Source organism: Eupeodes corollae, chromosome 2 (assembly GCF_945859685.1).
Source record: "Eupeodes corollae chromosome 2, idEupCoro1.1, whole genome shotgun sequence".
NCBI lineage: Eukaryota > Metazoa > Arthropoda > Insecta > Diptera > Syrphidae > Eupeodes > Eupeodes corollae.
In genome coordinates this window covers 50912625-50940523 of record NC_079148.1, presented here as the reverse complement: position 1 = coordinate 50940523, position 27899 = coordinate 50912625, and the positions used below count along the sequence as shown (strand labels likewise).

Genomic DNA, 27899 nt, shown 5'->3' with positions numbered 1-27899 from the left:
CGATCTTTTACAGGTTGGTCCTGATTAACTCTTAATTTTAGTACGGTAAGAGTCAACACGATTCAGTCCCAATTTTTATTGGGTGTCTTTTTTAAAGATTTCAATAAATCTACTGCATCTTCGGTAGACCTACCGTTCATGAATCCAAATTGCAAAGAGCTGAGTATTCTATATTTACCAAGAAACTTATAGCCTGGTAAAGCGTTGCAGATTGGTGTAGTGTGGCTAAGGAAAGAATATCTATACGAAACAGTACGTCTCAAGTGTAAACTGATGAGCATTCCTAAGAAAACGGGTATTACGGTTGAATTGTTGGAGGACCTTGTGGCGGTGTTCAAGAGTAGTAAATATCACAGTATTAAAATGATCACCTATCATTTTCAAATCTCTCTTTTTCAATTTTATCAAAAAAAAAAAACAAAAATACGTTATTGGAGCACTAGCATAAATATGAGAATTATGCTCCAGTTTTTGAAGAATAAAAACTTTTTAAATTATATCCAGAATGAGTAAAGAACTTCTTGCACCTTTGAGAAAACCGAAACACCTAGCAACATTTTTTGCCGATGTCAAATATTTGATCACTCCACAAGGGATTGTTTGTAATGCACATACCTATCTAGAACTGTCAGTTCTGCAATCTCCTCGGTGCAAGTACCACTCATGGGTAGTGACATTGGAGAAGGGTTACCGCTTTTGCCACAGGAGACATTGAGTTTTCGAACCATTAGATTCTACATGATTTTTTATTCCCCACTGGACAATGCTGTCAAGATCAAAACTTAATTAGCTTATCATAAGCTGACATTGGTAGTCCACATCCGAAGAACAAGGATGAGAATCTAAAAACGAATATAAATAGCAGAGAGCACTGTCAACAGCAAAACAAGTAAGTTCGTTAGAAGTTCCAGGCAAAATATCATTTATAAAAATAAGGAAGAGTGCCGGGAACAAAACGAAGCCCTGAGACACAAAAGCGTTTATTTGTAGATATCAAATTTGAACTCATCCAATACTACTTGAATTGAACCTTGCGTAAGGTAATTTCTAACTCAACAAAGAAGAGATTCATCAATACCATCACGTATTTTAGATAAGAGAGCTTAATGTGCAATGGTTTTACTTTGTTCTAAACGATGGAAGGATTTGTTTTGCTGTTCGGTAAGTTAAACCATCAATGTACCTATTGCTACGAAATCTATACAGTCATTGAGAAGTTTTCGTGAGATATGTCTTAAGCTGAAAATTGATCAGCGTTGCCATGACCTTGGAAAAAGGGGACGCAAGTGTAATTGGAGGTACCTTTGAGGTAGTCAAGGACTTCGTCTACCTAGGCTCCGCTGTAAACGCAGAAAACAACACCAGCGCTGAGATCAAACGCAGAATAACTCTTGCTAACCGCTGTTTCTTTGGACTAAGAAAGCAATTGAGTAGTAATGTCCTCTCTCGAGGGACCAAAGTGTTGCTATATAAGACCCTTATCATCCCCGTCCTACTATACGGTGCAGAAGCATGTACCATGACAAAAGCGGATGAAAGCACCTTGGGTCGCTTCGAGAGAAAAGTTCTTCGTGTGATCTACGGTCCCGTATGCATAGAAGGGGAGTGGAGGAGAAGATGGAACGACGAACTGTACGGGCTGTACAGCGACGTAGACTTAGCAAGAAGAGTAAAAGTCCAACGACTAAGATGGCTGGGTCACGTAGAGCGCATGGAAACCAATGCTCCGGCCCGGAAAGTCTTCGAATCCGCACCCACAGGACAGCGCAGTAGAGGAAGACCGAGGATCAGGTGGCGCGCACAAGTGGAAGGTGACCTCACCCAACTTGGAGCGCGAAACTGGAGACATCTAGCTAGGGACCGAGCTAGATGGAGAAGTTTGTTGGGTGAGGCCCTAGTTCACACAGGACTGTAGCGCCACCTTAAGTAAGTAAGTAAGTGTAATTGGACTATAGTTGGAGGTTAAGGAGGATTCACCTTTTTAGGGACATGCTGGGCAAATGCTGTTCTCCATACTATCGGGAACAGACATGTAGAATACGACAGATGAAAAAGCTTACTCAGTAGTTGCCAGCGTCTTTAAAATTATAGCGGGAATACTATCGGGATTGTGAATGCCAAGATCTTTAAGTACTCTAGAAACTGTTAGAGTGCGAAGGAAGATTTCTTGACTGTTAGGAAATAACCAAGTGATTTAATATTTAAAAATCGAATAATGAAACTCAAATTGCCGCTACATTTGGTATATAAATGTTATATCAATTGATGAATTAAATACAATAAATACAGATACCGTCAAACAAATATTTAAGTTTCTTTAACATCATGATGAGAGGCAAAGAGGTGAATCGACAAAAAATTATGTATTTATTCATTGTGCACTGCAAATTATTTGTCTGATGTTTCAAAACCAACACAAAAAACAATTGTTTGTGTGTTTAACACTTTAAATTCAACTCAACTCATGAGTTTTGAATTGTTGAAATTTGAAACTCCAACAATCAGTGCTATAGACGCGAGAGTATACTGGGCGGCACCTAGTGGCTATGGTGACATTAGCTATTTCAGTTTTCTACATTGACATACTATACATGGACTGCTAGTAGCCAACTTCACGATGGTTCCACTTTTAAAGGACAAAACACTAGCGCAAAGAGGGCTATGCGGAAAAATTGTGTAACATTTAATACTCACATCCACTGCTGTCGTTTTTGCTACTATAGTAGTATTTTACTATTTTCAGAGTCAACTGCTACTCTACCCACCGACGAAAACTACTCCCCAAAATAAAATGGAAAAGAAATTTGTATTTGGTTTACAATAAAAACCAAAATTTAAAATATAATGCCCCAATAATAGTACAACAGCAGAAAGAAAATTTTCAGATATAAGCCTTATAAAAGATAAAAAAGAAATTCACTCAAGGTAGAAACGGTAAATGCCCTACTAACTGCTAAGGAATTCCTTAAAAACAATTTCTCAGAAAAATTGGAGCCATCGAAAACTTTAATCAAAAATAACAAATCATTGTATAAAACGCCAGTTATAGCTATCATTGGTTTTCATCATTAAAAACAAACATTAGATTTTTTTGACAGGTCGTTTATAGCTATCCTTAAACATTTCTGTCATTCAAAAAATTTCCCGATTGAAATCCACCGACAAAATTTTACTGACACAAATCTATTGTGTGATATTGTAACACAAATCAGTGGAACGATTCGTTTCACCTTTGAACATAAAGTATCAGCTGTTCAGGAAAATGAATTTCCGTCCGTTGTAGAGAAAAATAAATGCGCAATTACACATTTTTCTCAAAAAAACAAATTCTTTGTGTGATTTCCAATGGATGATTATATAATTTTCATTTCTAATCAAAGTTAAACACCGTCTTGATCGATTTCAATGGTAGCTATAATTGACCCCTTAATGATTGTAACTGAAAATATGAAACATCAAATTTACAATAATGACTTTAATTTATTCTTGAATATTCAAACATATATGTATGTTGATGTAAAATATAATTTCAATTGTCAATTTTTATTTAATAAAAAAAGTTATGAATTGAAATTATTTATTTCAACTATATTATTTTAAAATGTTGGCCTTTAAGCAGTGAAAGCAAAAATTTGGTACGACATTACATCCTTCTATTTGTCTGTTTTCGGAACATTAACCTTCGCAATAGGCCAATTAACATCGAATTTGGACATTTTTATTTCCAGTTTTTAATTTTGTTCATGGGCCAAGCATGTGTTTTTGTTTTACTCCTCAACTTAAGAAAATGCTCCCCAAAATGATAGAAAAATACTACTCTTGAAATTTTTAAAACGACAGCACTGCTCACAGCAAAAAAAACATGGCATTATTTGTCTTCAACAAATTATACTAGATGTCAGTAATTTATATGTCAGAAAAAGCTTATCTCAACTAAATACAAACAGATGTCGCTAAATATTCATAACTTTTTTTGCCACTGTGCCTGAAAGGGCTAGTGTAGCTAATTTGAAGTGGAACCATTTTTATTCAAACTTTGTATGGAAAATTCACACCACTAGCAGTCCATGTATATTATGTCAATGGTTTTCTTACTTCATCTTTTAGGTACAAACCTTGTAGCACCATCTTGTGACTACGTCTAACGAAAAAAAACTAATCCATGATAATATTATAGATTTTATGTACAAAGATGCCCTCATAAATGATCTGAAAGTTGGTTTCAATTTGTTATATATTGTTTTTGTAACAATGTTGGACCTTAAAAAGTCTTAATTTTTGTCTGCAATTTTTTAACAGTTGAAAGTTTTTTGACATCAAATTTAGCAATGCAACTCGTTTGAAGCCTATCCAATACGAATTTAAACGCTCCCAATAGTAAATTATAACGGTTAAAAGATCAGACCACTTATGGGTGCATATACACTTATGTACATATATTATTTGAAATCAATGAAAATATCTCAACAATATTTGCGACAATGGCATCCGTTTTATTTGTTCTCTTTGGATTGCATTTTGAATTACACTATTTAAAAAAATAAAAAAGCTGTCACTTTAAAAATAATCTTAGAAGTGCTCGGTACACGAACGTGTCTATTCAATAATTCAAAACATCCGCTGTATGTAGAAAGGGACCACAAACGTCACTTCTTGTTGTTGTCGGTTTTATGTGACGTTGACAGATTGCCAATGCCAATTGCCATATCGAACATCGTTGTCTTTCTGCTGCTAATTTGGTTTTCGATTAAAAAATCTTTTGGTGCTCTCATGTTTATTAAATAAAACAATAATAAACATTAAATAGAACAATGAAATCATACATAATTTGCCTTTTACTCTTGGGCCTCACCTACGAGGTCCAATCGTGGGATAAAGACGAGTTGGAAATATTCGATTTGGTCGAGGAAATAAACAAGAACTTCTACGAAGTGATGGCAATTTCTCAGGTATATTTTGTTTTAAATTAAATGCACACATGTTGTACATTATCTTAAATGCTAATTTCATAAATTTCTTTAATCAGAATGCAACTGGCCAAGAAATCAAACGAGCATTCCGAACTTTATCCATTGTCCTTCATCCAGACAAAAACAATGCCGAAGATGCAAATATTCAATTCAGAAATTTAGTATCCGTCTACGAAGTCCTCAAAGATCCATCAAAACGGGAAAAATATAATAAAGTATTAACTGAAGGACTGCCTAATTGGAAATCAGCTCTCTATTATTATCGGCGAATGCGTAAGGTGGGCTTGTACGAGGGAGCGTTAATAATCTTCGTCATAATATCCGTCGGGCAGTATTTATTCGCATGGGCTGCATACTTGGAAAAGAAATATACTGCTGAACAAGTTTTCGGTTCTAGACTGAAGAAGCTACAAAAGAAAAATAAGAATATTGATCTAGACTCGATACTCAATGAAATACCATCGCCGTCTATCTTAGTGAGTGCGGAAAGCTTTTTCCGATTATATTGTTTCTAAAGTGTCGTTTTTCTTTGTTCTAGAATACGCTACCTTTTCAAATACCGATGTTCTTTTGGAACCTTCCATCTACTATCAAATCAGGAGTATCAAAAGCCAACGAGATGAAAGAAGCTGCTCTAGAAAAACGAAGACTGTAAGTTTCTATTTTTCTTTCGGTATCATGGGATGGACTTTTTTATAATATTTACATTGTAGGGAAGCTGAAGAACTCAAACGACAACAAGAACTTGAAGAAGAGTTCGAAGAAATGGCCAGAGCAAGGAAAGAGAAAAAGGAGAATATTCGCAAACGCCGACTAGCGTCTAAAGCTCCAGAAAAAACCGATGCTGAACTAGCTGGTTATTCCCGGATCGAGGCGAGGGAACCTAACGAAAAAGATGCTATTAAAGCCGTTACACAAAAAGTATGTACTCATATTGATGATTTGTATTATAAGAGATTTTATTATTGTATCGGGTTTTCAGACAACTCCATTAAGTGGTGGATTTTGGACTGACGAAGATCTAGCCGAATTAATCCGATTGGTTAAAAAATACCCAGGAGGAGCTGGCAGTCGATGGGAAACCATTGCTGAAACAATGAATCGCTCTGTGCAGGAAGTTACCTTCATGGCAGCTAAAATGAAAGAAAACGGCTATCGCATACCCGGCCAATCCGACAGCGTGGCCGAGAACATTGTCCAAGATGTTGCACTAAAAAAAGAAAAAGTCAAGAAAACCGACAAAACCATCCTCATTCCCGAAAAGAATTGGTCACAAGAACAACAGCGGGCATTAGAAAATGCCATAGTCAAGTATCTTAAGTCGGCAGGAACAGATCGTTGGCAAAAAATTGCCAATTCTGTACCCGAAAAGACCAAGGAAGAATGTATTCTACGATACAAACATTTGTGTGACTTGGTTAAGTCTCAAAAGAACAAAACGGAAGAACCAACTAATGGCAGTGATGAGGAGAAGAATGACGACCAGCAACGCGTAGAGAATATCCAAGAAGACGAAAATGTTCAGGCAGATGTTGAGGAGGAAGCGGAAGAAGACCAAGAAGAGTTATTGAAACAAACAGAAGAGGAACCAACCAAATCCAAGGGAAAGAAACGAAATAAGCGAAAAGAGAGAAGACGAAGGAGAGAATTCTCTAGTGACGAAGACACAGACGACGAAGCTATCTAAAAAAACAACAAGACAAAACAGTCACAAATAGTGTAGGTAGTATTTATCGCAACCCCATCAAACGTTGTATAGTTTAGGAATGTCGAACGTTCTAGATTTTTTGTATGTATAAATGTGTAGCTTATAAACATAAATAAATCAGCCAATAGTAAAACACAAATCAAAACTTGGACTTATTGAATTAACTTGTAGGCAAATTACATGTCTCATGTCTAACAAGGTTTGAATACTACGGCAACAACTCAATTGTTTTACCACGAGGCTACCAACCGACTATCAAATTCCTTTATTCATATTAATTGAAAAACTTTTCTACCATCACTGAACATCAAAAGGATTGGATTTCTTTCTTTAATTTTTATATGTACATTCTTATTTTTAAAAAACTCATTATTCTCATCATCAATTTATTCAGTTGACACAGCTGATTCTTTACTTGTGTCCAAAAATGAGTTATGGGACATTTCCACGTCATCTTCATCATCTTCAACTTCCATCTCGTAGATACTTATCTTTTTGCAATTTTCTGACAAAACAGCTGCAACCTAAATACAAAACAAATTAAAACAATGAAAAATCATTATATACAAAAATATATAAAGAGACACAGACCTTTCGACTACCAGACACAGCCATACCAGTACAAGTGCCATCGACCGCCTTCAGAAAACTGTTATCAACAATATCCAGTAAACTGTGGAACAACGAACGATCAGCCAGATAAATAAGCTCCGCAGTTTGATGCTGAGAATGTTTCTCATTTATTGCTTCCAATGGCATTTGAACAAAATAGCTTTGCGTCTTCCCATCACGATCCGCCTGGTTTGTATTTTGTAATAGCAACGACAAAATTGAGTCGTTGTAAAATTGCAAATCAACAACAGTCAAATTATTATAGGTTTGTGCCATATGAACAGGCGTAAATGGACTTGGTTTGAGATTCAAACGAGTGCACTTTACAACGGAAGTTATTAGCTGAAATTCTATGACCAAAAATTCATCTGGGCCCACTGTTAATGCCACGATATCAACTTGAGCAGCTTTGCTAGCAATGAATGTGCTTTTTATTTCAAAATCAGGTGGTGTTTCAGTCTCGGGGGAACAAATCAAAGTGGAAATATGATTAAAGTCAGTAGAAACACTGGAATTTGGTTTGGTAAAGACTTTACTAACAGCATCTAACATTTTGTCACGCTGTTGAATCAGGGACAATTTTTGATCGTGTGGAATTATGAGTGAGCAATTTTTTAAGCACTCATTTTCTTCGAGTAATTTATTCCATCGATGATGGGTATCACATTTGGCTGGTTGCTGAAGTTCTTCATTCTCCAAGTATTGACCAACTTTTTCAAGATTGAATTTTCTTTTTGTCACAGAACCATCATCTAATTAAAACAAAAACCAAAACAACATTTAAATCAACAAAAACAAAAATCAAATACCATTCTGCAGAAGACAATCATCAAAATTATTCAAATATTCAGCCAGATGAATGATGTCCTCTTGTGAAACCTGTGACATCTCTTCGGGAACAGTTTCATTCATTAATCTCGCAATAGCCACACAAAGCCAACAAAAGAAGATTTTCATATCATTAACACACTGATCGATGATTTGTTGCAATTCGAGGATTTTCATTAGAAATGCGCCACAAGCTCGTACAGCTTCATCGGCTGCTTCTGGAGTAACGAGGTCCTATAAATAATTCGTAAAATCAAAAAGTATTTTAATTTAAAAAAAAAACTTACCTTATAAGAATAAGTATTTCTACTCATGCCTTTGAAAGTGTTTAAGAAAAAACACATATTAATTGTTGCACTTAAGAGTGGCTTCGTAACCAAGTTTTGGATTGTTGAATAACTCAATTCAATTGAGTTGCCCAGTTTTTTTATTCCTTTTTCAGTTAATTCACTGTAAAGATAAAATAAAACTACTTTTTGATTCAAAACGATAGCAATATGTTTTAGTATTTTAAAGTCGCGTCGATTTTTTTCTTTGAAAGAATACAAAAGCCCTAATTGAGATCCTTAAAACTCATGTGACCATTTGTATGTGTTTATTTTGTGATTTAATGCAATGTGATTTAACATTGCGTATAAGATCCTCTCTGCCGTATTATGTGAACGTCTGAAGCCAATCGTAAACAACCTCATTGGTCCTTATCAGTGTGGCTTCAGACCAGGAAAGTCCACTATCGACCAAATATTCACACTACGGCAGATCTTGGAAAAAACCCAGGAACTTCAAATCGATACCCACCATCTCTTTATCGATTTTAAAGCCGCGTACGACATCATCCATAGGAAAGAGCTCTACAAAGCAATGTCTAGTTTTGGCATCCCTGTCAAACTTATCCGTTTGTGCAGAATGACGATGGAGAATGCACGCTGCTCTATCAAGGTCGGAACAGATCTCACCGATGGCGATGCATTTGATGTCAAAAAAGGTTTTAGAAACGGCAATGCACTGACATGCGACTTTTTCAACATAGTTCTGGAAAGAATTGTGCAAAACTCAACCGCACAATCTTCCAAATCTATCCAATCCATCCAATTACTCGGATACGCAGATGATATTGACATAATTGGAAGATCAAAGAGTGATGTCAGTGGAGCGTTTTTGAGCAGTGCGACGGAAGCGAAGAAGATAGGTTTAGTGGTCAATGAGGGCAAGACCTTGGTCTGTACGCTGTCATCAAAAAAGGACATTGAACAACGACGTCTTGGACAAAACGTCACCATGGACAACTGTGACTTTGAGGTAGTTAAGGACTTTGTCTACCTAGGCACCGCTATTAACACAGACAACGACACCAGCGCTGAAATCAAACGAAGAATAACTCTTGCAAATCGCTGCTTCTTTGGACTTAGAAGGCAATTGAGAAGTTAAGTCCTCTCTTGAGCATCTAAAATCACCATCTATAAGACACTCATCATCCCTTTTCTCATTTATGGCGTTGAGGCCTGGACCCTGTCAAAGAAAGATGAGAGCGTCTTAGGATGTTTCGAGAGAAAAAATCTTGGTCCCGTACGCATAGATGGAGAATAGAGAAGAAGATATAACGACGAACTGTACGGGCTGTACAGCGACACTGACCTAGTTAGCAGAATTAAACTCCAACGGCTTAGATGGCTAGGTCATGTAGAGCCGATGGACATCAACGCTCCAGCCCGGATGGTCTTCGAATCCATTCACGAGTGACGGCGCAGTAGAGGAAGACCGCGACTCAGGTGGCGCACCCAGGTGGGAGAGGACCTCAACCAACTTGGCGTGCGAAACTGGAGACAGATAGCTAGGGACCGAGGTGGCTGGAGACGCATTTTGGTTGAGGTCCAGGTCCGCCCCGGACTGTAGCACCACCTTTAGTAAGTAAGTAAGTAAGTACAATGCAGAAAAATTGAGTTGAGTTGAAGAGCCTTGGCATATCAGTCGCGTGGCTTCATCCCAGGCAAATCAACAACCGATCAAATTTTGCCCTAAGATACAAGGGCGGATCCAGACTTTTAATCAGGGGGAAGGTCATGCGCTTAACACATAGACGAGTTTTTACTTACCGCTTAAAATGTTCTTTAAAGAAGGTTAACAACATTTAAATAACATAATGTGCATCTTAACCTCAAATGTACACATTTCAAGGCCTAAAGTGACAACTTTAGTTATTAAATTATTTTAGAACGCTATGGTCCGAATTTTTTTTTATGAAATTTTCCACTACGAACGGATTTCATGATACAGTTTTTCGGGATTCGTAAAAATTTCCGATGACGATGGAATTCATGATAGGGCTGAATAGTTTCCGGAATGTCATTCCACTGCCTTTGAATTTCAGCATAAAGATCGCCCTTCCGCTTAAAAAATTGGCATCCGATTCTTCTTTTTACTATCTTCCACAAATTTTCACTAGGATTTTAGGCCTGGAGACTGCGCTGGCCATTGCAAAACCCTTATGTTATTCTCAGAAAGCCAATTTGGGCCGAACTTCGACTTGTGCTTGAGATCGTTGTTGTGTTGGAATGTCCACGCAAGTGGCATTTCCCAATCTTCATAAGGAAGCATGGTGTTTCTAAGAATGTCAACGTAGTCTGCTGACTCCATAATGTCCTCTAATTTTCGAATAGGTTCAATTCCTTGGCCAGAGAAGCAGACCCAGACCATTACAGAGCCACCTCTGTGATTAACTGTTCCTCTTGTATACTTTGGAGTAAGTCTCTCACCTCTTGGTCTCCTGTCATGTTGCCTTCCTCAGTTCCTTGCATGTTGAATTTTGATTCATCAGAAAACATTACTGTTTGCCATTTTTGCAAACTCCAATTAAGATGTGGTCGTGCAAAATCTAAATAAAAGGCTTATTCAGTATTTGGAAACCACGCAATCCGGCCTGTAGCGCGCGGCGTCTTATTGTAGATGAGTCAATGGATAATTTTAATTTAAGTTTTGCTTCTTTAGAACATGCTGTTGGTGTTTCGGGAAGAAATTAATAATTATCCGTCTTCTTCTGTTGTGGTAATGCGTGGTCTGCCTCCTCTATCATGAGTCTTCAACTGTCCAGAATTTATTATCCGACAAATGGTAGATTTATGTAACGAATATTTGATTGACATTTCTTTCTGGGATAATATTTTTTTGAAATCAATCAAAATTTTTGATTTCATTTCTGAATTATACTTGTTTCCGGCCATTATAATTAAAATTTCTTTTTTTTAGTTATTTTATTTGTATTTATCTTAAAAAACTTCTGTCTCGATCAAACACGTGGCTTATACTTGCTCAACGAACTAAACTACAGAAACAAATCAAAAAATTTCAAAATGAAACAAGTTGACCGTTATCAAAATAAATCATGGCCGACAGTTGCAAATGTTTTGCACAGCAAAATGCAGCACTTTTTTTTGTTAAACTGTTGCATTTGTTATACTTATCTGCAGATTAGTGGTTTAAATTTTGTACAGTAAGGTTGATTCATATAAAGTCTAGAGCAATAGAAATAATTTCGTTTTAACAACTTATATGTTTCGAATATATTGTATTTTTGATAGGTGATAAGAGTTGTAAAAGTTTTGCACAGTACTGTAGTTTTTTCGAACTCAATTTTCGGCCGTCTATTATTATTATCGCTATCAGTCTGCCCGTGGCATGATCAGTAGTACCCGTGGCATGATGGTTAGTGCGTTGGACTGTCATGCAAGGGGTCTTGGGTTCAATCCCTGCCTGTGTCACCTTAATTTTAAAAAATAATTTTCGCGGGTACTACCTCTTGCGAGGAATTGACAAATCCTTCAAGAGTAATTCTTGTCATGAAAAAGTGCTTTCTCAAACTAGCCGTTCGGATTCGGCATAAAAATTGTAGGTCCCCTCCATTCCTGACAACATTACTCGCACACAGGAATGGTTGAGAGTTGTAAGTCACTAGGCCTTGGTTCACAACGGACTGTTGCGCCACCCCATTTGATTTTTTTTTTTTTTGATTTTGATCAGTCTGCTTAGTCGTAGATTAAACTGATGCTTTGAAAAATTTTGATCTTAGAGGAGTCAACAAAACTTTAAAATTGTAGAGAAAAATTGTTTGCTTCTTGAATTTAAGGAAGAAGGTGCATTTACGAGTAAGTACATAATTTCTCTAAATATATAATAAAAAAAACTAAGGTAAGCAAATAAGCTGGAAAGAAACTTTTGTGTGGCAGTCACAAATTACACGTTTTAGAATCTCTTTTTATTTCAGTTCTCAAGAGATTCAAAGCTTTTATATTAATAGATATGAAACGTGCATTGTATTTTTCAATTAGCCATTAGTTTAACGAAGGTGTCACTTTTGCTGTTTTTGGGACATTTATATTCTTGAAATTGATGTTTAAATCTCAGTTCTAGAACATCTAAAGCAAACTCACTTCAAAATGTAGATTTCTTTAATTTGTTACGATCTTAAAAGTTTTATTCAACAAAAAACAAATTTGAAAATAAAATAGTGCCCGGCTGCAATACCTGCAAAACACATTTTTCTCAAAAGAAAGACAAGATTATTGAAACCTGTTGATTAAGTTCTGAGAAAATTTGAAAACAAAATAACGGCTTTATGATGGGTACCCTTCTGGAGCAATACCAAAATATGTTTTTGTTGTACGCGCACTCAAGGGGATATGAATACCCTTATAATGATTATACACAGTGCGAGTAATTAGGAAGGGAGGATAGGATTTGAAAGGAGATACCGATGCATATTGGGTTTGAATGCCTGCACATTGTAATGAGTAGGAAATATTGAGTCTGGTAAAGCATTCCACATTCGTGTAGTGCGACTAAAAAAAGAATCTCCGAACTTTACAGTACGACCGAAATTGGGCTCAAGGTTTAACTGATGGGCATTAATAAAAGAACGAGTATTACGGTTGAATTGTTTGAGGGGAGGAATGCAACTGGCTATTTCATTAGAGCATTGCTTATGGAAGTAGCGATAGAATAATGAGAGACATGAAACCTTACGACGGTGCTCGAGAGATGCAAAAGTTTCAGTTAGACATGGGTCACCTATCATTTTTAGAGCTCTATTTTGTATTCTGTCCAAGAGACTCAAGTGGGTTATAAGAGCACCTGCCCAAATATGGGAAATGTACTCAAGTTTAGGACGAATACAGGCTTTATAAATTATAGCCAGATCAGAAGGGGTACAAAATTTCTTGCATCGTCGGAGAAAACCTAAAAACTTAGCAGCATTTTTGCCGATGTCAAATATGTGATCACTCCAAAACAAGTGGTTTGTAATGCACCTAGGACAGATAGTTATTCAGTCTCCTCGATGCAAGTACCACTCATGGATAGTGGCATTGGGGGAGGGTTACGCTTTTGCGACAGTAGACAGCATTGAGTTTTTTTAAGCATTAAATTCTACACGGTTTTTGATTCCCCATTGAACAATGCTGTCAAGATCTGAATTTAATGAGCTTATCATACGCTGCCGTTGGTAGTCCACATCCGAAGAACAAGGATGAGAATCTAAAAACGAATATGAAAAGCTGAGGGTACTGTCATCTGCGAAACAATTTAGTGAATTAGAAGTTTCAGACAAAAGAACATTTATAAAAATGAGGAAGAGCGTCGGAGACAAAACGGAGCAATGGGGCACACCAGCGTTTATTTTGTGAATATCAGATTTGAACCCGTCCAATACTACTTGAATTGAACGGTCCGAAAGGTAATTTCTAACCCAACGAAGAAAGGATCCATCAATACCAAATGCACGCATTTTCGATAGTGTTCTCATGGCTCATCTCATCGAACAGTGGAGCAAATCTTTACATCGTTTTGGAGAAAATAAGATTATTGCGCTTGATATTTCAAAAGCATTTGATAGGGTTTGGCATCAGGCTCTCTTATCGAAAATGCGTGCTTTCGGTTTTCATGAATCCCTGCTTCATTGGATTAGTAATTACCTTTCGGATCGTTCAATACAAGTAGTATTGGATGGATTCAAGTCTGAAAACCATAAAATAAATGCTGGTGTGCCTCAGTGCTCTGTTCTATCTCCAACACTCTTTCTCATTTTTATTAATGATCTCCTGTCTGCAACATCTAATCCAATACATTGTTTCGCTGACGATAGTACTCTTAGATTTTCATATTCGTTTTCAGACTCACATCCCTCTTCTTCGAATGTGAAACTGAAACGACAAAATATGATAAGCTCATTAAATTCCGACCTAAACAGCATTGTTCAATGGGGATTAAAAAACCGCGTGGAATTTAATGCTTCGAAAACCCAATGCTGTCTTGTATCGTTAAAGCGTGATTTACCCCCTTTGCCATTATACATGGATGGCAGTGAGACTGAACACCTCGATATTCTCGGTATGTTGTCACCAACCACCTCTAGTGAAATGATCACATACGCGATGTCGCCAAAAATGCCGCAAGTTGTTTGGGTTTCCTTGGGCGATGCAAGAAGTTTTTCACCCCTTCTGATCTGGCTATTATCTACAAGACTTACATACGTCCAAAGCTTGAGTATAACTCCCATCTCTGGGCCGGTGCTTCTGCAACGTATTTAAGCCTCTTGGATAGTATTGCACGTAGAGCATTTAAATTGATAGATGTTAATATCATCATAAGTTTTACTTCGCTTGAACATCGTCGCAAGGTCTCTTGTCTGACCCTTTTTTACCGTTATTATAACGGCTTATGCTCTAGTGAAATAACCAGTTGCATTCCTTCCCTTCAGTTCACGGGTAATACTCGCGCTTCTAGGAAATCTCATCAGTAAACCCTCGAGCCCAACTTCGGTCGTACTATCAAATACAGAGATGCGTTCTTTAGTGGAATGCCTTACCACACTCTATTTTTCTTAGTCATTGCAATGTTCAGGAATTCAAAACCAATGTGCACCGACATCTGCTTTTAAACCCTCTCTCCTCTTCCTAGTGCTCACACTGTGCCTCTGCATAATAAGGGTAGTAATATCCGCTTGAGTGTGTGTTTATTATAAAAAAAAAGCTGTACACAATTCCTTCATAAAAATCGAACAGTGAAGGAAAACCAAAGAACAAGGTGGCATCGTCGCCTTCGAGAGGAATGGTTGGTCAAACAGTCATGGTAGCGGAGCATAAATTATGAAGTAGCACAATCCTTTTAATTCCATGGCTCAATAGGAGCAACTGATAACAACATAGAAGAAGAATGACGAGGGCAGCTGCTAAAAGCCAACAGAGCCTAATATAGTCTGTCAAAGCTCTTTAAATCTAGGAACCTTAATATAACTTCTAAGCTGCTGGTGTACATGAGTATGGTTTTGCCTACATGGATCCTAGACCTGAGGGCTTAGTTAAAGGCAATCCAACCTCTAAAGCGCTTTAAAGTTATTATATTTAAATTGTTGGCCCCTTATTGAAGAAGGGTGATTCCGGAGACGCTACAGTCATGAACTGTATGCAATCTACCCCGAAGAAGATATCTTCATACAAATTAAGGTCGGTGGACTCCGGTAGGCGATGAAGAGACGGGAATGGATGGAGAAACTTTTTAAATGAAGCCATGACTGGGTCTTCGTTGTCAAACTGATAATCATGATAAGAGAGTTGAGTTTACTCCATTAAAACCTAAACTTTACATACATTGATAAATTGCTCCCTACTGATCTGTAAGACCAAAGAAAACCAACATGAATAAAATTTACTCACTTTGTTAAAAACTGTTCCAACTCAGTGGACGCATAGCCAAACATCATGAGTTCCAAAAAGTCTGCAGAAAGTGATCCTTCTGGTTGTGAGTTCGCGTATTTTGTTAGTTTATTATCCATTTCCAAAAGAACCGTTTCCCAAGCTTCAACCATACATTGGATAGTATCATTAATATAACTGTAATGTTCAACACAATCATTCAATCTTTTTTGTCACAAATATGTATTTCTTAACTTACTTTTGTGTTTCTAAAACATGAGCATAGTTAGCAGCCAACGAAAGCATAGGCGAGGTAGAAGAATGAAGAATTCCATTGAGAAAGGTTAAAATCTTAATGCAACCTCCGTCGTTGACAATAATATTGATACCATCGAAAGTTGCATTCAAACGAATGTTTATTATCTTAAAATTATCTACTTTTTCAATATGTTCTGATATATCGATAGCTCCACATGGTAGCACTCCAAGTATTTGAAGATATATCTTTCCAGAACACAAACAAACAATTAGATAGCACGGAGATCCCTTGGCAAAGGATTTGTGATCTTCGTTGCGTTTGGCTGTCGAAGATAATGCATTCAAATTGGGAAGAGCGGGTAGAAAAAACGCATGACATAGCTATTTATTGAAAAGTTGTAATTATAATGCCTACATGTTTGCACAAGAGTCTATAATAATTTACCTCAGAACGATTTCGATAGGCTTGACGATATTCTATTGCGACGATTGGCTTCGTCCAATAGATTGTTCGGATTTCATCGGAATATTCTATGGAGAAGACTTCTTCTTCTTTTTCGACATCGAGTAGGGAAACTTTGCCATTGCTATAACCTTGTGATTTAAAGTTTGGTGGAATCAATGTGAGTATCAATGGGAGTATCAATTTTACAAAACTTACCCACAGCAATCATTGTTTCGTCTGGCTGCCAACTTAGAGCTCTTACTTTTGCATTGTCTGTCGGTGCAGAAAATGTTACTATTTTTTGCCAATTCAGTCGATGGATGATGACTTCACCTAGCAAAAGAATGAACAAAAGCTGTATAAAATAAAGTTCTTGGGTTTTAAGGACATGTTGGGGTTTATTTTCTATATGACAATTTTTTAAAGAATTTAAGTTGGGACTTGAAAGGTCTCTTAAAATTAAAGACGAGACGTGTGTTTTTTTTGTGAGCAACTCTGTTGTTGAAGGAATTGGATTCTAATATCATTTTTTAAGTTTAAAGGATCTGAAAATGTTACCTTTTTCATTTCCTATAGCAATTAAATCCATTTTATTACTCCATTCCATAATTTCAACACGAAAACCCATATTTCGGGATCCGATTTGTTTCATTGCATTTACTTGGGTCATTTGGAAATCCTATTTTTTTCTTAAATCTATTAAATTAATAAAATATTCCTTTTTATTTTATTATTATTCACTACCGGCACAAAATAGAAAACAATCAACAATTCAAAAAATAAGAAATGTCAAAAAATTGACTTTTCCTACAACGTTCAGGTGCACATTTTTGTAAACAGCTTATTTAAGGTAGTGTTCACATTCTTAAGCATTATGCTGATCAGCAATTTTCTGAAAACCGAGAAATTTAAATTTGGTAAAAAAATAGAACTCTGTTTTGAGTACTTGTAAACTGACTAAAAACAATTGATTGGAACTTAATAATAATAAATCACTTAGTCCGGCTTTACTCAGCGAATGTTTTTCATTAAAAATGAAATAGAAATAAATGGGGCACAACTTTCCATTAACGCAGCACGAATTTCGACTCGCGTTTTTTTTTATTTGATAGATATGTGCAAATAAATAATAACTAAAGCAGTTTTAGAGCGAGGAAATATTTATATCTATTTTTAATTAATTTTCAAAGTTCACTTTTTTACATACAAAATACGCAAAATGGTTGATTTTGACATTTCTTCCATGTTTTGTGCTCAGTGTTGCCATTCTTGCTTTTTTTGTTGGGGATTTCTTTGATTTTAGTGCTCAAATGCAAAAACTACTTTGCATACACCCAAACTCGCACCCACCCCAAATCCAATAATGATCCCATGCAAGAGGGTTGCAGGGGGCAGCATGCCCTTTCTTACATACCTAGCTGTTAGTACGCCTGTTATCAATTTAAAAAAAAAACTTGTTTTAGGCCCAAAAATATTTAAAACATGTTCTATTGTGACCCCTACCTAACTTCGTGCAGCGTTATTGGAAAGACGCCCCTGTTTGTGTTCAGTAGAGCTTATACCTCAATATGGGACCCGAAAGTGAATTCAAGTGGACGATAGGTATACCCACGTTTGCCACTGCTGGAGAAAGACGACAAACCAAAGATATGTTCTTCCTAGCTACGATATTAAAATAGTCCTGGGTGATTTTAATGCCAAGCTAGGAAGGGAAGACATCTTTGGTGGAATAATCGGGAAGAACAGCTTGCACGACAACACTTCCGACAACGGATTCAGGCTCATAGAATTTGCTGCAGGGCGAAACGTCATGGTAGCCAGTACGCGTTTTCCACACTTTAACGTAAACAAAGGAACTTGGACTTCTCCAGATCAATCTACCTTCAACCAGATTGACCATATTGCGATCGACGCCCGACACGTTTCCAGCATCATGGACGTCCGAACTTTCCGAGGAGTTAAAATCTACTTAGATCGCTACCTCGTTGTAGCCAAGGTAGCACTTCGGATTTCCAGACCCAAGGCAAAACAGGGAGGTGCTGGGAGAAGGTACAACGTTAAACGGCTACAATCGCCAGAGATAGCCAAATCCTTTTCCGACCGAGTTACAAGTAACCTCTCTCGAAGTTCTCTGCCGCCAACACAATGTATCGAAAACTAGTGGCAACGTTGCCAAGATGCAATCAGGGTAGCCACCTCTGATATGCTGGGTTTCAAACAAGGAACCCCTGGTTTGATGAGGAATGTCGGCAAGCAAATGCAGCCAAACAACAGGCACGCAAAGCGGTGCTGCATAAAAGGACGAGAGCTGCTCATGAGCTCTATGAGCAGAAGAGGCGAGAGGAAAGCCGACTTTCTCAGAAGGAAAAAAAGAGGGCATGAGAAGCGTGCGGTCGAAGATGTAGAGAGGTTTAAACGCAGGAATGAAGTTCGAAAGTTTTATGAACAATTGAAACGAAATTCACAGGTACATAAACCTAGAACCGAAGGCTGCAAAGACGAAAGTGGAAACATCTTAGTGGAACCGCAGTCAATGCTGAGGTTATGGAAGGACCACTTCTGCAGACTGTATAGAGGCGATGACAAACTGAATTCCGCTGTCAGGCAGGATGATCCATTCAACATAGACGACGAAAGCCAACAATCCCGTCCTCCCGACTTAGACGAAGTAAATATTGCCATATCTAAGCTGAAGTCTAATTAAGCTGCTGGAGCGGATGGCTTGAATGCCGAGCTCTTTAAAGAAGCTGGATATGGTCGGAAGAAAACATGCCCGATGAATACAACCTCAGTATTGTTTGCCCGATCCTGAAAAAACGAGACCCTCTAAGCCGCATCAACTATAGAGGAATCAACCTACTTACCATCGCCTATAAAATCTTCTCTGACGTAATATGTGCACTTCGTCAACAACCTGATAGGTCCTTATCAGAGTTGTTTTCGACCAGGAAAGTCCACAGTTGATCAAATATTCACATTACGGCAGATCCTGGAAAAACCAAGAATACCAACACCAATTATGGTAGATGAGGCAAAACAAAGTACATGCTGTATTCAAGAAAGGACATACAACACCGACGTCTTGGTCAAAACGTCACCATCGACAGACGTAACTTTAAGGTAGTCGAGGACTTCGTCTACCTAGGCTCCGCTGTAAACGCAGAAAACAGCACCAGAGCTGAGATCAAACGCAGAATAACGCTTGCTAACCGCTGTTTCTTTGGGCTAAGAAAGCAATTGAGTGGTAAAGTCCTCTCTCGAGGGACTAAAGTTTTGCTATATGAGACCCTTATCATCCCCGTCCTGCTATACGGTTCAGAAGCATTGACTATGACAAAAGCGGATGAAAGCATCTTGGGTCGGTTCGAGAGAAAAGTTCTTCGTGTAATCTATGGTCCCGTATGCATCGAAGGGGAGTGGAGGAGAAGATGGAACGAAGAGCTGTACGGGCTGTACAGCGACGTAGACCTAGCCAAAAGGGTAAAAATCCAACGACCAAGATGGCTGGGTCACGTAGAGCGCATGAAAACCAAAGCTCCGGCCCGGAAAGTCTTCGAATCCACACCCACAGGACAGCGCAGTAGAGGAAGACCGGATCCCGGATCCCAAATTGGAGCGCGAAACTGGAGACATCTAGCTAGGGACTGAGCCAGATGGAGAAGTTTGTTAGGTGATGCTCTAGTTCACACAGGACTGTAGTGCCACCTTAAGTAAGTAAGTAAGAAAGAGATCTGCTGCTTTGACCAATAGCTCCTTTTTTACCATCGTTCAATTTGTCAATCTGGTACGTTTCAAATTAGGTTCTTGAACCTTTTCTGAATACTGGACATTTTTTAAAACAAATAAAAACACAAATAAATATTTTAATAATTGTTTTCCAGTTACTTTTTTATTAAATATTTTTACTAACAATCACAGAAAAGCTTAACTCTTTTCACCTGACAAACATGTTTTTATCGTGTACTTTGGAGTTATATTTAACCATGTTCTTTAAGTTGAGTTTCTCTACAATAAAATTTAACGAAGTGTTAGCCCTTCCTTACTAATATAATGGTAAGACTGCCAAGGAGAGATGTCTTTCTGACATTAGAAAAATAAAAAATGACAAAATGCAAACCTTTTGTTTGTAATTAAAAAAAGTTGCAGGCAATAAAAGTTGTTCGGACGATAAAAGCAATTTAAAATACCTAAGGGTCTGAGTCACTACGATCAACTTCAACTAACCTCCGGCAGCTTAAAGTAGATGGAAGCTTTGTTTTCTAGAGGGTGCTTTTAGACATTGCAATCAACCCGTGATTATCTTAACATCTTAATTATGATATCTGAGTGCTTACAAGAGTGTTGAAGCCAGAAGCCGTCCCACCTCACAAAAATAGGATAATACATTTTTAAATCAAAATAGCCATCTTATATTCACTTTAAATTTGCACTTGGTTTTGCCCATTTATTATTTTCTAGGAAAAAATACACAGTTTGTGTAAAAGGGTACAAAAAGTGAAATCCAGATTAACTAAATAAATTTATCTGGAAAAAATGAAATTTTAAAGTTTGCATGGATCTTATTTTCTCCAAATTAAGTAATTTATTATCACAATTTCTATGTTTAAAGTGGAATCTTTACCTGATTAAATAGTTTTTAAATCTTTAAACAGTTGTTCTCTTTGATAAGATTCAGATGTTCTTTCAAGGTTGTTTAAAAAAATAAAAACTTAAAACAAGATCTATGAAAAACTACATGTTATCATGCCATTAAAATTATAGTTCCCACTTCAAATCAACTCTCACCCTTATTTAAGCTCAAATTAGCTCAATACATCAAAATGTAACCATCCCCCAAACTGAAATGTCATTCTCCATCATACCAAATCGTTCCATCTGGAATATTCCCTTCGGAACCACTGGAATACAATAACAAAATATACGCGCATTTCAATTCTCAAACCGGCGCAATTTTCTTCTTCAAAAAATATTCTACAAGGAAAAAATTTACCCACTTCAATTCGTTCAATCTTCTCAATTCTTCATACTTGAGTTGACTTTTGTAGTCTACGCCATTCCTGTTAATAAAGTGAAAAAAAATTATCATGGCAAAGGTAAGTAAGTTTGTCTTTCTTTTTTCAAATTGGTTTACTCAATAATTTCACATTAAACAATTTTTAAATCAATGTGCAAAGAAAATTTACTTAACGTTAACAACATGCGGATTTTCAAAGTTATTTTCAATTGAAACTGAAAGAAGAAAATGGTTGTATCGTGTCGTGGGCTCCTCTAGTTTAGTTGGGAAGATGTGAAAAAAATTCCACTCTACCTAGTCGTGTGTGTGTGCTTGTACTTTTCTCCCCATTTTTCCAACTTTCGGTGTGCATTTTTAGTGATTTTTGCTAAGTTCAAGTTTTGCAAACATTTATTGCGGAAAATAAGTTTTTCTTCGTGTGTAAAAAGGTTTTTTTTATTTAACCAAAGGTTCTGGGTATTGAGTAGTTTTTTTTTTCAAGGACATGGATAGAATTCGATTACGCGCAACTCGCCCCCCTCCCATTTTGATTCCGACTCCATCGACAACTTCCCTATTTTCTACCTCTACCGACCGAAGACCGTCCTCCGTGAAAATAGTGAAAAAGCAACAAAAAAAAATTCTTTGCGATTGCGATGCTTTGCTATTGCTGGTTGCCTTGTTCAGATCACAGCTGCTGCTGCTGCTACTGCTCTCATTTCCATTCTATACGAAACGAATACTACCCTTCGCCTCCACCGCTGCCTGCTAGAAAAGCGACAACAACAACAAGCCATCAACCGTCGCTCGTCGAATTCGACTCGTTGTCGTTGTCGTTTTGCGCTCCCGTGTGGTGTTTCTCTTCCAATTGAAATTGATTAGTTGTTTTTAGTTCGGGCTCGGGCTCAAGCTACGTCAACTTATAAAATCTCTGGCAAAGCAAGGAGCAAACAGCAAAGTTAAGGCTTTTTATGGAGCATTTTTATTCATCATACTCTTGTGTATTTAAATCATCAGATTTGCAGGTACGGACATCAAATACAACATCATCATCATTCATCAATTTATGTGTATTAAAATTATAAAAGGGTAGACATAATTTCAATTTTGATTGGAGACGAAAAATACGCGCTGCTGGGATCTCTCTGTCGGTCGACGAGCTACGACGACGACGAGTGTACACTGTACAGTAGTAGTTAGGGTAGAAGGGAGGCCTCCCTCATCTGCATTGCGCACATTTTCTGCTTTTTGCTGCTGTGCTGCTACTGACATGAGTTGAGTAGGTAGTAAGTAGGAGAATCATGCCAACAGCCAACGAATTTGCAAAAAAATTATTAAGTACACATCTGATCCGGAGGAGACAACTCGTGTGTTGGTTTTTCGCTAGTTCGACTCGGTCTCGGTTTCGTTCTCGTTCTCGGTCTCGTTCTCGGTTTGATTTGCTGCCCTTGTGTCTTAATTTACTCTCTGCTTATTGTAAATTATTGTAGGTATTTACAACTTATACCTACCTATCTATAGACAACAAAAAAAACGCGCCCCTAGCGCAAAAGATGAAACACGTACCAAGTCCAAATTACATTCTATAAGTAATTCTGTGAGTAGAAATTCCGTCGTAAAAAAAGGAAACAAAAATAAGAAAATTCAATGTGCAAATTATATAATCGCCTTGCTTTTCATTTAAGTCATCATGTAAAGGTGTAGAAGCGCTAGGGATATTATTAAAACTTAAAAATTCTAACTTATAGGTAGGTAGAAGTACCTATGTATGTGCATACATGTGTCGTGTTCGTGACGTAGTTTAAAAATATAATCTAAATCGATTTATGAATGAAAGATGCATACCTCTAGCTACATAGACACAAATTCTACACTCAAACACTAGTGCCCCAGTCGAGGTTGTTCTCTTGGGGTGTCGAGAAAAGCAAAAAAATAAAAAATAAAAACCTACCTCCTCACATAGTTTACTTTGGTTTGAGTTTCCTTCCTTTATTTTGTTGTTTTGCCTGCTGAACAGCATAAGCAAAAGCACATTTCAACGTGATATTTCCAATTTCCAATTTTCAGTCTTGTTCTTGTTCCTCTTGGATCGTAATATACTTACATTTTTCTTTAGTTTAGGTATATAATGCATTTTATTTTTAAATTCTTGAAACAATTCCATTTAAATCAATTTATTCTTTGCTAATCTAAACTCTCCTCATCATCGTCATCGTCGCGTTAGCGTTCACATTTACGTTCGAGTTAAACTTAAAGATCAAGTAAATCAAAAATTAAAAAAGACAACAAATTTTCTGTTTTGTTAGCAGTTATTATATTTTTGTTTTTGTTTTATTGAAAAGTTTATTTTATTTAATTTTCATTTTATATGTGTCATTACGTAATTACTGTTGGCATTTTTATATTTGTCTCTTCTTCTTTTTTGTTGTTCGTGTTTCGTTGTTGTAAATTTCGTCTTTATACCCTTATCGTATTTTTTTTTTTTAAATTTTATATTGTGCTACGGTAGAAAGGAAGTTATATGTACCACTTGGAAACTTGTGTCACCCCATCTCGGGGCATCATCATAATATTCAATTAAATCAAAATGAAATTGTTGTGTTGGGCATTGAGATGGGTGTAGAATTTACTGTGAATATACCTACCTTCATACATAATGTTTTATATAAATGTGTGAGATATTTTTGTTGAATTATAATAATTGTGAATAGACCCATCTTGAATTTAAAGACATATGTATATTGAAACATCCTGATTTTCATAAAATCCAACAAGGGATTGATTCTTTCAGTGTTGATTTGTTTTTATTGATTTGTATTGATTTTGGAAAATCATTTGCAAAAGATAAACAAAGTTTGACTGAACGTTCTAATAGTTTGTAAAAGGGGAAGTCCACAAAAAGACGTCAAAATAGTCAGATTCGTGATTGTGTAAAAGCAATCTCTTTGGATTTATTCTAGCTTCTTCAGATATACAGTTGTGTTCATAAAAATAGCAGTGCTGGTCACATTTTATTAGATTGTCAATTATTTAAATAACGGGAATTCTTACAAAAAAATTACCATGTTACTTGCATCTAACGGTCTTTCGTTTTCATATTAGAGACTTTTAGCTTGAAGTTATACTCCACTTTACCCGGTGAACACACATTATTTCAAACTCTCTGGATATAGAGTGTTCATAAAAATAGCAGTTCTCTTGATTTTATAAGTAAAAGGTGCTAAAAATTCATTTTTTTATTTTTCGATAAGTAAATATTTCACTATTTAAAGTTAAAGTAAGTATTTGTAACATACTAGCATATACAAAATTAATTAATATTAGCTCAAGACACTGCACCGAAAAATTTCGAAAACTTATTAGAAAACTGCGTTTGGAGGGAAAAGCCTACCAAAATATTCAAGACATCCAAGGCTGCTCACCAAAAATGGTCAGTAACGCCTTAAAATGGCAAAATAAACCGAAAACGCTAGGCCCAAAAAGGATGACTACTGAAAGAACTGACAAAAAAAATATTCAGTCAGCAAAACAGAATCCTTCCATAGGCTCTAGGAAAATAAGAAGTAGACTTCAACTGTCTGTTAACGCTGTCACAATACGAAGACGTCTTTTATAAGTTAAGTTACCAGCCCAAAGTCCAGGCAAGGTATCATTCTTGACGAAAAGGCATGTGGCAAAGAGAATGGAGTTTGTTAAAGCGCATAGAGATTAGGCAAAAGAGAAATGGAGGAATGTTTTGTGAAGCGATGAAAGCAAAGTCGTTCTTTTTGGGTCCAAGGGTCGTCGAGAATATGTGAGAAGAGCATAAAATGCAGCAATCGATCCACGGAACACTATCAAAACAGTGAAAAATGGTAGAGGAAAAATTATGAAATGGGTTTGCTTTTTATATTCCGTCATAACGGGGTCAGGCCTATTTATCCTATCGTAAGGGGTGCAACCAACTATGTGAAAATTCTCGAGAAGGTTATGTTACCCTATACTGAAGAGGAAATGCCGTTGGTTTGGGTATACCAACACAACTATGACCCAAAGCATACGTCAAAAAAAAAAGCAAAATCATGGTTTGCGCAGAAGAAGTTATCAGTTATCAGCCCGCCCAATTCCCTAACCTTAACCGCATCGAAAATTTGTGGGGAAATGTTAAGAAAGCAGTTCATAAACCAAAACCCAAGAATTCTAAAGAATTGTGGGAAGGAGTGCGTGATTCGTGGAACGCAATACCAATCGAGAGTAGTCAGGTTTTAGTGGACTCGATGCCACGTAGATGCGAAACAGTCATAAAAAACAATGGTTATGCAACAAACTTATAACTTATTACAGTTTTTCTTACTTCTCACGTAATAGATCCAGTACTTTGTCATGCATTGCTATTTTTATGAACATTCATATATTTAAAAACGGTTTTTACTGTGACAAAGCTAACGGTAAAAAATCGATAATAAAACGTTGATATTGTAGGCCTTTTTGTTTTAATTGGAGAGCACTGCTATTTTTATGAACGCAACGGTACAATACAAGTAATTTGGTTTTATGAATTGGAAAACATGAAAACCAATTTAAATTTATATAAGCATAAGAATGCCTAGAATTTTGACAAATCTTTTAACCGATTTTAATGAATAAATATTTAAAATTCTTTCGTTTGAAAAAATGATGGTGCACGTTTACATCTTTTGGAAAACATAAATACAAATACAAAATTATTACTGTATTACTGCGGAGAATCAGTGGTTTTGATTTCTCAGTTTTGTTTTAGTTTAAAAAAACATTCCCTATTAATACACATTATTTTTCTATTTCTTGGAAAAGTTGTAAACTAAGTCAGTTTATTGAAAAATTAAAACTCTGATTTAGATCTCGCTTTGAGATAGAACTTTGATGTATTAGAACCTCAAATTTAGGGATTAATGAAATGAGAAATAAGAAATGTGTTTACTTCTTTAACATTACTTAATTTGGCGCTACAGCCCGGGCGGACCTAGGCCTCAACCAACATGCGTCTCCAACCAGGTCGGTCCCTAGTTAGCTGTCTCCAGTTTCGCACTTCAAGTTGGTTGAGATCTTCACCCACCTGCGTGCGCCACTTGAGTCGCGGTCTTCTTCTACTGCGCCGTAGGTACCTCGCGATTGGATTCGAAGACCTTCCGGGCTGGAGCGTTGATGTCCATTCGCTCTACATGACCTAGCCATCTAAGTCCTTGGACTTTAATTCTGTTAACTAGGTCTGTGTCGTTGTACAGCCCGTACAGTTCGTCGTTATATCTTCTCCTCCATTCTCCATCTATGCGTACGGGACCAAAAACCACTCTAAGAATTTTTCTCTCGAAGCATCCTAAGACGCTCTCATCTTTCTTTGACAGGGTCCAGGCCTCAGCGCCATAAATGAGAACCGGGATGATGAGTGTCTTATAGATGGTGATTTTAGATGCTCAAGAGAGGACTTAACTTCTCAATTGCCATCTAAGTCCAAAGAAGCAGCGATTTGCAAGAGTTATTCTTCGTTTGATTTCAGCGCTGGTCTCGTTGACTGTGTTAATAACGGTGCCTAGGTAGACAAAGTCCTTAACAACCTCAAAATTACAGCTGTCCATGGTGACGTTTTGTCCAAGACGTCGTTATTCAATGTCCTTTTTTGATGACAGCATATACTTGGTCTTGCCCTCATTGACCACTAAACCCATCTTCTTTGCTAATGCTCAAAAAACGCTCCACTGACATCACGCTTTGTACTGCTTTAACCACCAGAGTTTTTAATGTACAATAAAAATATAGACGAGGCTAGACCAACTTGTAACAGTTTTCTGATACAAACATCGATTTTTGACTTAGAACAAAGTGCTGTAGGTAGTAGTTTGTACGTTTTAAGGAGACAATAATTGCAGTCATGACGACCATTAACTTGTAAGACCCCACAGGAGAAAATAAAAGCTGTGGACATTATTTTGGGAGATAGTTTCAAAGCCAAAATGGTCATTATGTCCATGAAAATTAAAAATAGATAAAAGTCATTTGGTCATATTTTACATTGAAAAACACGATATAAGATTCAATAGACATTTTATCGACGAGTACAATCCGCGTATACCGGGACCCGGGCATACAGTACAGATATCAATTCTATGGACGTTATAAGGAAAACAGAATGTCCATGGATCCTATTGCAATTTGTGAAACCTTAAGTTTCATTTACAATCTATCAGCGCCAAATTGCATTCATGCACATACAAATAAAAATGAAAATTAATTCAAATCGGCAATTTATTTATATTAAATAAAGTGAAATTATTGACAAATGTGAGATCTCAGGAGATTTCCGTATCCTCACAAAAATAAAAACAAAAAACAAAATTCTCACTTTAACTGTAAGAAATCTAAAAAACAAAATTTGTATGATTCTATT

The 27899-nt window shown here is 36.8% G+C and overlaps 3 protein-coding genes across 11 annotated transcripts in view; 2 read left to right on the top strand and 1 right to left on the bottom strand.

The window, feature by feature from the left end:
- Positions 1 to 4680: 4680 nt before the first annotated feature.
- On the top strand, positions 4681 to 6823 carry LOC129947737 (uncharacterized protein F54F2.9). The gene is made up of 5 exons (XM_056058411.1): positions 4681 to 4949; positions 5027 to 5446; positions 5509 to 5621; positions 5684 to 5891; positions 5953 to 6823. Exons 1-5 carry the CDS (start codon positions 4812 to 4814, stop codon positions 6655 to 6657), a joined length of 1584 nt encoding a protein of 527 aa, XP_055914386.1. The 5' UTR covers positions 4681 to 4811; the 3' UTR covers positions 6658 to 6823.
- Positions 6824 to 6994: 171 nt separating this feature from the next.
- Positions 6995 to 17259, bottom strand: LOC129948070 (anaphase-promoting complex subunit 4). Its single transcript, XM_056058888.1, has 9 exons — positions 17062 to 17259; positions 16720 to 16836; positions 16504 to 16652; positions 16060 to 16439; positions 15822 to 15998; positions 8406 to 8568; positions 8100 to 8352; positions 7270 to 8042; positions 6995 to 7202 (listed from the first exon to the last, which is right to left on the bottom strand). Exons 1-9 carry the CDS (start codon positions 17171 to 17173, stop codon positions 7065 to 7067), a joined length of 2262 nt encoding a protein of 753 aa, XP_055914863.1. The 5' UTR covers positions 17174 to 17259; the 3' UTR covers positions 6995 to 7064.
- A 4179-nt stretch (positions 17260 to 21438) lies between these two features.
- LOC129945955 (brain tumor protein) overlaps positions 21439 to 27899 on the top strand; it is a 29255-nt gene continuing 22794 nt past the window's right edge. For 3 of the 9 annotated variants that reach the window (XM_056055952.1, XM_056055954.1, XM_056055953.1), the window contains exon 1: positions 21439 to 21596. The gene's annotated coding sequence lies outside the window, so the exon portion shown is untranslated. The other 6 variants (XM_056055949.1, XM_056055950.1, XM_056055951.1 and 3 more) reach the window with 6 other exon arrangements.

What these genes read in the sequence shown, in the direction of transcription:
- LOC129947737 (XM_056058411.1), top strand. Translation starts at nt 4,812, where the DNA reads ATGAAATCATACATAATTTGCCTTTTACTCTTGGGCCTCACCTACGAG. An exon ending in AAGTGATGGCAATTTCTCAG is followed by an intron (nt 4,950 to 5,026) that starts GTATATTTTGTT and finishes TTCTTTAATCAG; the next exon opens with AATGCAACTGGCCAAGAAAT. An exon ending in TACCATCGCCGTCTATCTTA is followed by an intron (nt 5,447 to 5,508) that starts GTGAGTGCGGAA and finishes TCTTTGTTCTAG; the next exon opens with AATACGCTACCTTTTCAAAT.
- LOC129948070 (XM_056058888.1), bottom strand. Translation starts at nt 17,173, where the DNA reads ATGACCCAAGTAAATGCAATGAAACAAATCGGATCCCGAAATATGGGT. An exon ending in TGCTATAGGAAATGAAAAAG is followed by an intron (nt 16,837 to 17,061) that starts GTAACATTTTCA and finishes TTCTTTTGCTAG; the next exon opens with GTGAAGTCATCATCCATCGA. An exon ending in TGATTGTCTTCTGCAGAATG is followed by an intron (nt 8,043 to 8,099) that starts GTATTTGATTTT and finishes TGTTTTAATTAG; the next exon opens with ATGATGGTTCTGTGACAAAA.